Source organism: Idiotropiscis lumnitzeri, chromosome 3 (genome assembly GCF_059441095.1).
Source record: "Idiotropiscis lumnitzeri isolate Australia: NSW breed Sydney's pygmy pipehorse chromosome 3, RoL_Ilum_1.0, whole genome shotgun sequence".
Lineage (NCBI taxonomy): Eukaryota > Metazoa > Chordata > Actinopteri > Syngnathiformes > Syngnathidae > Idiotropiscis > Idiotropiscis lumnitzeri.
The window spans coordinates 4,753,443-4,766,312 of NC_142393.1; the positions used below are offsets into that span (position 1 = coordinate 4,753,443).

At 45.5% G+C, this 12,870-nt stretch overlaps 2 protein-coding genes across 2 annotated transcripts; one reads left to right on the forward strand and one right to left on the reverse strand.

Annotated features, from left to right (window-relative positions):
* Window positions 1-41: 41 nt before the first annotated feature.
* LOC148339523 (H(+)/Cl(-) exchange transporter 4) lies at window positions 42-7,095 on the forward strand. The gene is made up of 12 exons (XM_088290420.1): window positions 42-243; window positions 1,329-1,483; window positions 1,580-1,679; window positions 1,933-2,120; window positions 2,473-2,595; window positions 2,664-2,870; window positions 2,945-3,025; window positions 3,271-3,816; window positions 3,927-4,113; window positions 4,298-4,696; window positions 5,237-5,453; window positions 5,546-7,095. Exons 1-12 carry the CDS (start codon window positions 228-230, stop codon window positions 5,634-5,636), a joined length of 2,310 nt encoding a protein of 769 aa, XP_088146546.1. The 5' UTR covers window positions 42-227; the 3' UTR covers window positions 5,637-7,095.
* On the reverse strand, window positions 7,066-12,363 carry LOC148339524 (high affinity cGMP-specific 3',5'-cyclic phosphodiesterase 9A-like). Its single transcript, XM_088290421.1, has 14 exons — window positions 12,201-12,363; window positions 11,679-11,828; window positions 11,046-11,085; window positions 10,829-10,931; window positions 10,607-10,749; window positions 9,286-9,345; window positions 9,039-9,216; window positions 8,585-8,707; window positions 8,417-8,509; window positions 8,292-8,359; window positions 8,117-8,219; window positions 7,906-8,010; window positions 7,361-7,507; window positions 7,066-7,266 (listed from the first exon to the last, which is right to left on the reverse strand). The coding sequence occupies exons 1-14, from the start codon at window positions 12,286-12,288 to the stop codon at window positions 7,174-7,176; spliced, it is 1,494 nt and encodes a 497-aa protein (XP_088146547.1). The 5' UTR covers window positions 12,289-12,363; the 3' UTR covers window positions 7,066-7,173.
* Between the last annotated feature and the right edge of the window lie 507 nt (window positions 12,364-12,870).

Below are 12,870 nucleotides of genomic sequence, written 5' to 3' on the forward strand. Positions count from 1 at the left end.
TAGGCAGCGTGATTCATCTTTTTTTGAGTTGACGTAGACGATCTTTGAATACAAATCTCGCGATAGTAGCGCAGCTGATGGCTCCAGGACAAGGAAGTCTGGAGCGTTTACTGGTTTGACGGTTTTTATGTCTCCATATGGACCCCAAATGGCAGCGGTGATTCCCATCCAATCAAATATAACTGAATTGTAATATTCTCGTCCGGAGTGCACCGACGGACTCTAAAATGGAGGCCGCCGAAGGTAATGCGATTGAGCATGCTAAAGAGCTAGCTGACGAGTGTGACTAATTTTCAAAATGCATTTGCAGGTAGCTTGATTATAAATACGAATGCATTTATTGTTAGAACCTCACGTTTGCTTTAACAGTTTTTGGAACCAATTTAGCCGTTGAATCATAAATTGCCCAAACAGGCAAGACTGGTCCAAAGTACAATTACGGTTCGAGTTAGGGTACCGTGCTGTATCCTACCTCTCAGTTTCTACAGGGAAAAAATATGCATGCACAACAATTTGTAAACGAAATAATTAATTTGCGTTTACGTAGAATTGAAAGGAAATATATTATTGACAGTGGTGACTGTGACGGTTAGAAAAGTACACTCGAATTTGCATCGTATGTAAAACATCTGTTGATACGCAGTTCTGTCGTACATTGAGACTTGAGAGGAATTAAATGTCAATATCGCCATAAAGTGTCTTTATACCAAAATTTTCCATTAAAATTCATATCGCTAAGCTGTTAGAAATGCTGAGACTATTGATCAAGCTTGTCAGTTAAACAGACTGTTATGCCCCGTGATTATGAAAATAGAAAAGACATGACCAAAATGACCAATTTATCAAATGACTTGTGGACAGTAAAACCATGCAAAAATAGATTAAGTATAATTTAGCCACTGATTGCACTCTGTATTAGCGAAGCAGTGAGTGGGACATGCCAAAATCATATGTGCTCAGTTAAATAAAACAATATAAATGAAGGGAACACGTTTTAAAACCTATTGTACAGATGTGGGTGCAAATCTTTGGACCCTTATAAAAAGATGACAGTGTGTTTGCTGTATTTTCTTGATGAAATTGTGTTTATGATGAGGATGGAAAAGTAAAATAAAATCTATCTATCTATCTACGTACCTACCTACCTACCTACCTACCTACCCACACAAACACACACACACACACAAGTTACGCAAGTTTTAAATGTCTATTTTTAAGGGCCCAATGTGTGTCACGAGCCTCTAGAATCCTACTAACTTTATAACCTCTTATGGCACTCCTCGTCCGACTGTCCCACTAAGAGTCGCATGCTGTGCTGCCATCTACAGGTGTGAGTAGCGCTACACCCACCGATGAGATGAACGGAGCTGGCAACTTGATGGACTTCCTGGAGGAGCCCTTCCCTGACGTGGCCACTTATGAAGACTTCCACACCATCGACTGGCTGCGGGAGAAGTCAAGAGATACTGACCGCCATCGCAAGGTTGCTGGAGATGTTTGGTTGTTGCGCCACTGCCTTTCATTTCCGTTGAAACTGTATAAACACACGTTTTTTTTGGTGTTTTTTTTTGCCTTTAAGATCACCAGCAAGAGTAAAGAGTCCATATGGGAGCTGACCAAGAGCCTGCTGGATGCTTGGTCAGGATGGGTGGTGATGCTGCTCATTGGGCTCCTCTCAGGTTTGTCAGGAGCACGTGGAACATCTTGTGAACTCTGTCACAGCAAGTCTTCTGTTCCTGGTCCATTGGATTAATTCATGATACCATTGGGGCATAGTAAGGGCCTCGTAATTTTGGGGAGGCCAGCAAGCGAATAAAGACAAGGCAACTTCTTCGGCCCTGCGATCCCTGAGTCGTCCAAATGTTTTGCATTTCAGGGTCGTGCGCAAAATTAATTTGGCTCACCTCAGGTCTGCTCTTATCTCTCATCCAGGAACGTTGGCCGGAGTCATCGACCTGGCGGTGGACTGGATGACGGACCTGAAGGAAGGTGTGTGTCTGTCCGCCTTCTGGTACAGTCACGAGCAGTGCTGCTGGACATCCAACGAGACGACTTTTGACGACCGCGACAAGTGTCCGCAGTGGCAGAAGTGGGCGGAGTTGATGACAGGTCATTCTGAGGTCAGAAGAACACCATATGTATCTATGATGTCATAAATACTGTGGTACTTTGAGATACAAATTCACTTCGTTCCTGGACCACGTTCTATACATACTACATATGCGTTTTTAGTTACAAAAAATCTAGTGCTCTATCCTATTAAAGTTTATGAAAACATAAGGTAATGACAAAATTAAATGGAAAAACCTCCTCCTTCAATTGCACTGCTCATTCTTGTATGCACATATCGGCCACTGGGGGGCGGCGGCGGGCATTATAGGACAGACAGATGGATACGCTGTTCATTTAGACTCTCAGCTGGTATCGCCTCATCAGTACGGCACTTACATTCGTCATGTTTGACCTTTTTAGGGGGCGGGAGCATATGTGTTAAACTACTTGCTCTACGTCCTGTGGGCACTCTCCTTCTCCTTCCTGGCTGTGTCTCTGGTGCGAGTGTTTGCGCCGTACGCTTGCGGATCAGGAATCCCGGAGGTGAGCTTGCAACGGGGAATCAGGCTTTCACGATCAGTGCAGGTAAAACTGACCTGACGCGTTTTTAGATCAAGACCATCCTCAGTGGCTTCATCATCCGTGGTTACCTGGGGAAATGGACGCTGCTCATCAAGACGGTCACGCTTGTTCTGGCCGTGTCGTCGGGCCTCAGCTTGGGGAAGGAGGGTCCTCTGGTCCATGTTGCATGCTGCTGCGGGAACCTCTTCTGCAGCCTCTTCTCCAAGTACAGCAAGAACGAAGGCAAACGGCGAGAGGTACTTGCTTGTTGTTTGTCTCTCGTGATGTGACGGGACTCGCCGGCTCACGACATGAATTGTTGGGCGTGCAGGTGCTATCAGCTGCAGCGGCCGCCGGCGTCTCGGTGGCTTTTGGTGCACCCATCGGAGGGGTTCTCTTCAGCCTGGAAGAGGTAGGTTCTGTCATGGAGCATTTTGTCGCTGTCCTGTGAAAAACGCTTAGCGTATTTTCCGGACGATAAGCCGCTAAGTTTCTATCTAGATTTTGAACCATGCGGCTAATACAAGTAAAAATAAAATAAAAGGATCTTTGACGTCTTTATCCGTCAATGGCAGTAAATGAGTTAAGGGCTCCCTGGACTGATAAAGTTTGCGAACCCTTACCAAGACCAATCCACTTCCTCCCTGTCTCCTGCAGGTCAGCTACTACTTCCCCCTCAAGACTTTGTGGCGTTCCTTCTTTGCCGCATTAGTTGCTGCTTTCACGCTACGCTCCATCAACCCGTTTGGCAACAGCCGCCTGGTGCTGTTCTACGTGGAGTACCATACGCCGTGGTACATGGCCGAGCTGGTGCCCTTCATCCTGTTAGGCGTCTTCGGCGGCCTTTGGGGGACCCTCTTCATCCGCGCCAACATCGCCTGGTGCCGACGGAGGAAGACGACGCAGCTGGGGAAGTATCCGGTTCTGGAGGTCATCGCGGTGACGGCCATCACCGCCGTGCTGGCGTTTCCCAACCCGTACACCCGGCGCAGCACCAGCGAGCTCATCTCTGAGCTCTTCAACGATTGCGGTGCGCTAGAGTCGTCGCAACTCTGCGACTACATCAACAACCCCAACATGAGTCGACCTGTGGACGATATTCCGGACCGCCCGGCGGGCCCCGGTGTTTACAACGCTCTGTGGCAGCTGGCGCTCGCGCTGGTCTTCAAGATCGTCATCACCATCTTCACATTTGGCATGAAGGTCAGTTGAACTCAACCCAGCGACATATTTTGTTGCCTTGCCTCCGTTGCCAAATTCTTTCTGTCTTTCTTGTGAAAACGCTGCCTTAATGACACGTGTGATGTCACCAGATCCCGTCAGGCCTCTTCATTCCCAGCATGGCGGTGGGCGCCATCGCCGGGCGAATTGTGGGCATCGCAGTGGAGCAGATGGCGTACCACCATCACGACTGGATCATCTTCAAAAACTGGTGCCGGCCTGGAGCTGATTGCGTCACTCCGGGACTCTACGCCATGGTGGGCGCCGCCGCCTGTCTGGGTAAGGGAGGATCTCGTTTTCCGTGTGGAGTTTGCCTATTGGAACCGTAATTGTTTGATTTTACGCCAATTCCTACGACTTCCTATAGCATTTCAAAAACATACATGTTGGTGTCATTAAAGTCGTTTCAGAAAAAAATAGTGGGAGGTGGCGAGACGCTTTTGTATTCATTGTGTTATTTCAGGCGGCGTGACCAGGATGACTGTGTCTTTGGTGGTCATCATGTTCGAACTGACCGGTGGCCTCGAGTACATCGTTCCGCTAATGGCGGCCGCCGTCACCAGCAAGTGGGTGGCGGACGCCTTCGGGAAAGAAGGCATCTACGAATCGCACATCCAGCTCAACGGGTACCCGTACTTGGATGTCAGAGACGAGTTCACGCACCGCACCCTGGCCGCCGACGTGATGCGGCCCCGTCGGAACGACCCGCCGCTGGCCGTCCTCACGCAGGACGCCACCACCGTGGAGGACGTGGAGATGCTGATCAAAGACACAGATTACAACGGCTTCCCGGTGGTTGTGTCCCGAGATTCGGAGAGGCTCATTGGCTTCGTGCAGCGCAGAGACCTCACGCTCGCCATCAGTGAGTCCGCTCGGTTGTCCTTTGGTAGTCGGCACACGGTAACGCTGGACGTTGTTCCACTGTTGATAACCTTCAGGCCTTGTTGGAAGTTTGCAATCTCTACTATTTATATTTTTAGAACCCTTCAATTTTTCGCGTGTTTACACCAGACCTTGTAAACAACCTCAAACATATACTTTTGTCAATATTTTCTCAGTGCCACCTTTCCACTAGTTTAGTCTTTCTACAGTTAGCAGATGGAGCCTTTACTTCTTTAAATCAAATAATTATTCTCCATCATCAACACATTAATCATCAATTTTCTCTGTTGGAGTGCAGTCAGCCATTAAACACCCTTTCGGAATCTACTTGACTTACGAATATTGTATGTAAAAAATTGATAGGTCCCGTAAACTGGTCAAAAAATATGAACAAAAGTACATTTTCAAGGGTTGCCATAAGTGGCCATCAGAAAGCCAAAATGACAAAATCAGACAAGAAGCTGGGAAGAAACCAAAATGGACACAAATGTTAAATCCCCCGTCGTGTGTCTCGCCGCAGAAAATGCCCGTCAAAAACAAGATGGCGTGGTGAGCAGCTCGGTGGTGTACTTCACAGAGGATGCGCCGCAGCTGCCGGCCAGCACGCCGCAGCCCTTGAAGTTGCGTCGCATCCTCAACCTGAGCCCCTTCACTGTCACTGACCACACCCCCATGGAGACGGTAGTGGACATATTCCGCAAGCTGGGCCTCCGCCAGTGTCTGGTCACACGTAGCGGGTAAGACGCGACGTCACAACCGCCGTCACAATGTTCGCTATTTCTTTATTTTTTAAATTGGCTGCTTATTTATTCGATTGTCATTTCGCCAGGCGTCTGCTCGGCATCATCACCAAGAAGGACGTTCTTCGTCACATGGCGCAAATGATGAACCAGGATCCCGAGTCCATTATGTTCAATTAGCCTCTTGACCTTCTGTGAGAAGCCCCTCCCATTTGTGGACAGGCCAACCTCAACTTGTGGGCTCATCCACGTGCGTGCCGTGTACTGTCCACCCCGCGTCGCTCAACATGGTCCACGTGGCGTGAGTCATTTTTGGGACAATAAGCTTGTACTGTGAATGCTCGTGTCTGTCGTACCTTGACTTACAAGCACGCCTGCTTGTGTTTTTTTTCCGTTTGTACAGGATAAGCGGCGTTTTTTTGTTATTTTATTTTTTTTATCAACTTTGATTTTCTTGCTAAAGTTAACGGTACACACGATCTTCAGATATCCCACCACTAAATGGCGGCAGCAAATGCCACATTTTCCCAGCTTTGCGTAATTTACTGTTTAGCAAATGCCTTGAGATACGAGTGACCTGACTTCTGAGTTTTTTTTCTTTGACTTGTGAGCAAAAATACAAGTGGGGACTGTGAACTCAATTCAACTGCAAAGTAGCAGTTTGGCAGACGAAAAATGAAAGGCTTCAAGCTTTTTAATGCCACTCCAAGCTTAGTTTAGTGACAAGCTAAACAGAAAAATAAAAGAATTGCACATAACTTTGCCTTAAAATATAATAGCTTAATGCTAACAGAATGGGAAACGCCATAGACAGGCTAACATCTCTGTTGCAGTGTTGTAATGCTTCAAGCAAGAAATATTTGAGCTCAAAAAGTGCAGCAACACATAAAAAGAGAATATAATACAGGCATATATCCGTCATTCTTGGAGACTAACTAATATTTCTGCAGCTAACTAAGTCGGAGTAGTTGTGAAACTCCTCATTTTTGTCTGCATGACTGTAATCGACTGTAGCCCATGTCACACACATCCAAACGAGGCGCGGAAAAATTGCTAAACTCTTATCTTCAGGCACCATTGTGCAATTCAATTGAGTTACGAGGGTAGTCACAAATCGAACTGGTAAGTCAAGGTACCACTTTATCTGTGCATGTGTCCTTTTAAGGCTCGAGGAATTGTTGGTTCTCTAACTGATCATTGCAATTGTTTTAACGGATTATTTGAATACTTTAGTGTATCTAATCACTGCAAGTACACTGGACACTCAAAAAGTGCACGCTTCCCACTCTCCTCCCCTGCCGACTGTAGATGCAGGATTTCATTTGTGCCGTGAATCAAACAAAGGGAACTGAAATGTTTACCAGGAGTTAACAGAAGGCACTTTTTAATGTCCCGTTAGTCAGCAGCTCCCTTCTGTCACACTGAAGTCCTCATTTGTAAATGTTGATCTAAACATCCTGTCTTGAAATGCCATGAGAAGTTATGTATTTAATGTATGTGTATTTATATGATTTTGTGTATTTAGTTGGAGACACCTGAATTAATTTAAACTGTTTATCAGACATTTGCACTTTAGTTAGAAAATGTAAATGCAGTCAATACAAGAATAAAATGTTTAGCTGACCTTTAATATGCCAAACACTTGGGTTGTGTGATTATGTAATCATGACCTACTGGACACACCGTCGCTAAAACATAACTTCTAACGTCTTGCTCGTCAGGGTTTGCTGGCCGCTGCCTCCTGCTGGGTGGCTCGCTCCAGATCCGAGTAGTACTCCAGGGCTCGCCTCACTGGCTCCACAATGTGTTGCTATGGGGCAATGCATTAAAAAAAAACAAAAAAAAAAAACACTTAATATGGTTACAGGTTGTCATGCAAACTTGTGATAAAAGAATATTTGTACCTCCAGACACGGAAAGAGCTTTGTGAGTTCTGTGAAGAGCGGCAGCAGGACAAAGCGAATGAAACTGGTCTGGGAGGACGGTTTGGACACTTTGTCGCGGTCCATAAATGGAGTCACCGGAAGCCCTTTGAGTTTTTCCGTGTCGCCCTGCAAGTGCAAACATGTCCACCACACAAATTTCAATGCCAGACATCGTACAGCGTTCCGTCACATACTCGCCAAGTACTGAAAAACTCATCTATTTGCTGCTTTTGTGCGCCAAGAGCTTTTTTTTTGGACAAAAACATAGGCGGCATCCTGATGTCAATGAACTATGCTGAAGTGAGTCAAGGAGCTTCATTTAGACAGAAATAGTGCTTTGTTGCCTAGGAACTATGTTGAAGTGGCTAAAGGAGCTCCATTTAGACAAAAGTAGTGCTTTGCTGCTATCTAGCTTGAATTGCTGTCCTCGGATTTAGTTTAGTCGCGACAGGGCTCTGTGAAATAACGTGAATACTTTTTTTTTAGATTGCATCATCGCGCTATTTCCTGTTTGTGCGTCAGACCTGGTTGAAGAACTCCTGCAGGAGACAGTCCAGCCAGGGCTCTGCCACCGCCATTGGCCTGGCCTCGTTGGAGATGTCGCTCACCTTCACCATGATCTTCATTAGCTACACACGGAAGAAGAAAAAAATAGAGCGCCATAACGTAAATGAGAATATGGACAAAACTTAGATGCCAGCGGTAGAAATGGTCTTTGAGAAAGAAGTTCTTTACCACTTCTTTGTGATCCTTGTTTCTAAAGTCAAACACGGGCTGGATGCTCTTGAACTTGTTGAGGATTTCGTTGTGTCTCGCCATGTCGGTGGCCAGAATGCACCTGGAAACGTATCATAACGTCAAATAGCGAGTTTAAAAACAGCTGTCACCCAAAACGTGGGTAGACACTGACCTGATCATTCCTGCTCGAATGTGTTTGTACTGCTCTGTGGTCACATGTTTGAGGATGTTGGACTCCTCCTGCACAGATGTGACAAAATAGAATCGAGCAAGCTGCTGGAAAAAGGATGCACAAACCTTGGCCAGGATGCCAAAGGCGACTGCGCAGTGGTGGTTCTCCAACGGAGAGATGTCATTGTAACGAAGAGCCAGGTCGGTCTGGGCGTTGATCTGTCACATTCAGACACAAATGTCGAAAACAATCTCACAGAAGGAGGAAAGCGAAGCTGAGAGGAGCAAGGCAACCTGATAGACGTTGCTGTAGCCGGGGTGGTCGAGGTCGTGGCACAGAGCGGAGGTCAACATGATCAGGAGGTCCATCGGATCCAACTTGCTCCTCAGGTCTGTCAGCCAAATGAGCCCGTACATCTGAGCAACGGCACAGTGCGGTTTCAAGACTCCAATTTTCATGTCCTGGTTCTCCTGATTTTTGTCTCTGGCTACTCTCTGTCTTTCAGCTCAACCCAGCCGGTCGAGACAGACGGCCACACCACATGGCCTGAGGTTTCTTCCTTTGAGTTTTTCCCCCTTGCCTCCATCACCAATTTCTTACTCATGTGAGGTACAGTCCCTTTTCTTAAGTGCTTATATATAAGAGAAGCGGTTCTTGAACTGCTCAACGAGTGCGACTGTAAAGTGCCCTGAAGAAAACTCAACGTGGTGAATTGATGCGATCCTAAATAACAATTGACGGTCGTACCATCTGCGTGACGCAGAAGCAGTGATGGAAGTTATGGAAGGGAATGTTGTTGTAGTGGCAGTAGACCTCAAACAGGAAGTTCTGTAGGACGTCCACCTCCACGTGGAACACTGTTAGGAAGTCCAGGTCGGTGAACATCACCTGGAGGAGCACCAGCATCTCTGGCTCCTCCCACTGCCTGCCAAAAGCGCATTAAATGGTTGTGGGGCGGAGCTAGTGCATGTTGAGAGCGTGTGTTAGTACTCACCAATTGTCAAAAGTGGGAGTTTTCAGATGTTCTCTTACTTCTTCGATCACCTGCAGCGAGCTACAATCAAAACTATTTCTGTAATTTATGTCGATTGTTTTTAGCTGTGTTTGGGTCCTGGATCCTGTCGGATCCAGGACCCATGACCTGCATTTGGGGAAACAAAATAACCCAGTGCTTTATAATTATTTTCTGTTACGCTCCCCCGCCGCCCTAGCAAGAAGAAAAGAATTTGCGCCCCCACCCCACCACCCACTCTCCACCGCAACTATAAATAAAAGCATTTTTATTGTAAAACAAACCCACACCGTAGAGTTAATCCCCGCTGCGCACAATGGGTAAGAAGAGCGCCACTGCTAACTAGTGGAGTGGAGGTGCAATTACACTTTGTTCTTGTATGGCGGGAAAAAAAAGCATGTTACCCAGGGTCACCAGGCCCCCCTTGGCATCACCCCACTATTTGAGAAGCACTGAAGTAACCCAAGAAAATAATCATACCCAGTACAGGCTTCTTTTGTTTTATTTTTATTAGTTTTTGGTATGCCTCACTTTTTGTGTCTGTAAACAAAGCTGATGTGACCTGCCAATAAGTTTTTTTTTTGTACAAGAAAAGTTTCTGAACCAGCTATTCCAAGAGGCTTTCTGATTGTCTTGTCAAAATGCATTTTGGAAAATTCTAGTCTAATCAATTATTTCCAAGTTATTTCAGTGACAACTGTGGGTTTCCCCTTTTTCCTACCGAAGGGTAGCTTCAATTTTGCTTGTGCCCCGTGCACAACAACAAAAAAAGTGGAGCTACCGTGAAACATGGGGGGCAACTTGGTTAATTTCTCGGATTGCTTTGCTACACCTGGCACAGCAAGTCTTTGCACGGGTACAATGGCGAGTGGCAACGCAAGACTTTGGAGGCTCTCTGGAGCCAAATGTGCTTTCTTCCCACTGTCAAAAACGAAAGTCTCAAATGCAGATCATGGGGGCTCCAACAGGAAAAATTCCCAAAACACCCCAAAAATATATTTGATCAAAAAACATGAGACAATTCTGAAGAGCCCGAATCTCCAGAAAATCATGAACATGCTTTCTTCAAACCAAAAGTGCAGTTACTGAACTGTCTCAAAGTTTCATGACAAAATTTAGTCTCGTTTCTTCTGTAGTGTCGAGAGTATAAATTGAGTTTCAGTCAATTAAGATTTTTTTTTTCAGTTTCAAAATATTTCCGATCTTTTATTCAACAGTAATATGCCAACAATTTTCTCCACATGTGCTTGACCTTGTTCAATATGATTTAGAAACCGCAACGAAAGCAGTCCGAATCGGTCACCTCATGTTGAGGAACTTCCTGCGAACGTCCCGGTGCTCCTCTTCCAACTTCAGCTGAGGCCCTTTAGCTTTCGGCGGGAACTTGGAAAGCTGCTGGGCGCTCTCATCCCTGAACAGACCTATCCAGCTCAGGTGCTTGACGCTCTGACATGGAACAAAAATTTCAGCTCTGATGCACGTGGGCCGACTCGACCCGACGCCGATTTTGAGCGGGTTTACAAACCTCAAGCTTTCGCTTGAAAGACTCCACTTGACTCTTAAGGTCACTGATGATTTCTGGAGTTTTCCCACCCTCTTCCTGGACTTTGGTCTCCAGGTGACACAGCCTGAGGCCACACACGCACACACACCCCCACACACACACACACGCACACCCCCACCCACACCAAGGGAAGTGAGACTGTCTGTGTTTTTCGTGCTTGTTTCCGCGACAGCCTCACCTGTGCTCCATGCTGTCCACATCAGCTGTTATCGCGATGCCTGCATTTGGAAAAACACAATTTACTGTCCACTTAGAAGCACAGCTACATATAAGAAACACTACTCACAAAAAGAGAGGGTTTTTGTTTTTTTTCTATCTTGAGATTTGAAGTGGACTCGGACTTCATGACTCGACCTTGACTTGGACTCGATAAAGATCAAGTTGACTCGAGCCCGGCCACACTTCACCTCATTACAACAATTACAGGTGAACTTAATTTGAACAAATGTAAACTTTAAAGTACACGTCCAAATGCTCAATGTTTCAGTAATTTTTGCATAATTTGCTCTTCTCTTCTAAATTGTAGATCCGACATTTTTTAAAGGTCTGACATGCTCACCCAAAAGTTTAGAAAAGGTCAAATTCAGTTGACCTGTGAAGGTTGTAGTGCATGGTTGGGTTATCCTGGAATTCTGTTTTTAAGTCCGATATCGCTAACTTTTTGTGAGTCATCATTATGAAGCTAGCTTGTCAGATTGTCGAGATCATTAAAAAAAATAATAATTAAAAAACGCATCTCAAATGATGATGACAAGGAACGATTGCTAAAGACAGAACGAATGTTGGTCCCACTGCAGGAGAGGCCACTCACTCTGGAGGTCAGATGCCACCACCTCCAGCCGGTAGTACGAGTCCTGGCTGTTGGGCTCCAACATGGGCGAAATATTCACCACGCTGCCGTTCGCTTTGTACAGCTTCACGATGTGATGAGGTGACGCCTCTGCTGCCGCTCGGAACAGGTCTGTCACATAATAAAGGTCATTACGGATGATCGGCGAATATGAGCAGATTCAGTAATCCAAAGTCCAGTCGAACACATTGTCTCGTTTTAATATAAAATCTGCCCATTCGCTGGCTGATTAATATTAGTTGGAGGGGCTGGTTAGTGCTCAATTTGTTTCGGCGACAATGACAATGAAGCTCTTTATCCTGAGGACCTGTCGCCACCACATGGAGTTCAAGTCCTTCTACACGTCACTGATTTTTATCAGACTTGAGATTCATACATAACTTTTTATTGTTTCTTGACACTTTCCTTTTAAACATTTTAAAGAAAATAAGTCAGCCGTGTGAAATGGTGTGAATATATTGTAACGACTGTCCTTCCTCTTACCTTTTATATCTTCAGCCGTGCAGTTTGCTCCAAACTCTGCTCGCTCCACTTTACCATGAACCATAAAATGAATTATTTTTGTGGCCATTTGCGGGCCAGGTGGGACATGTCAGGCTGCGGGAATGAAAATGAGATCTCGTGACAGTGACATGTAAAAGCTCAATTTGTGTAGGAGCACCTGCATCTGACAGAAAACACACCCACCCAGTCACATTTGTTTCCATCTAACCATCGGTTCACTGATTGGTGCATGCTTGCACACATCATCCAATAATTCACCAATCAATTCTCCTTTCTTTTTCAGTACCCATACAGGAATCTCCTCATTATTTTTTTCTATGCATCCAGCCCTCCCAGATGCTCATTTTGTGGTTGCTGATTTATATTTCTCAGCACCAACATATAATGGAATTAGTATGATGGCTCAGTGGTAGAGTGGTTGTTTCCCAACCTAGAGTTTGTGGGTTTGGGGATTTTTAGGGCAAATTGCTTCCATTTAAGGGCAGTCAAAATGGTCACAAACACATCTTGGAAAAAAACAGGCGCACAGACATTTATGTGGTTCATATTGTCTTTTATGTTCAATTAACCTTGCCAGACCAGTTGAATTATCCTGAGTAAAATAAAAAAATATTTACAATCTAACAATTTAACATTACAGCCTACAATA

Excerpts from the sequence above, each read along its gene's own strand:
- LOC148339523 (XM_088290420.1), top strand. Across the intron at positions 2,121-2,472 it reads TGATGACAGGTCATTCTGAG|GGGGCGGGAGCATATGTGTT; the intron begins GTCAGAAGAACA and ends TGACCTTTTTAG. Across the intron at positions 2,596-2,663 it reads GCGGATCAGGAATCCCGGAG|ATCAAGACCATCCTCAGTGG; the intron begins GTGAGCTTGCAA and ends ACGCGTTTTTAG.
- LOC148339524 (XM_088290421.1), bottom strand. The coding sequence starts at position 12,288 with ATGGCCACAAAAATAATTCATTTTATGGTTCATGGTAAAGTGGAGCGA. Across the intron at positions 8,510-8,584 it reads GCTACAGCAACGTCTATCAG|ATCAACGCCCAGACCGACCT; the intron begins GTTGCCTTGCTC and ends TGAATGTGACAG. Across the intron at positions 7,267-7,360 it reads AGCTCTTTCCGTGTCTGGAG|CAACACATTGTGGAGCCAGT; the intron begins GTACAAATATTC and ends ATTGCCCCATAG.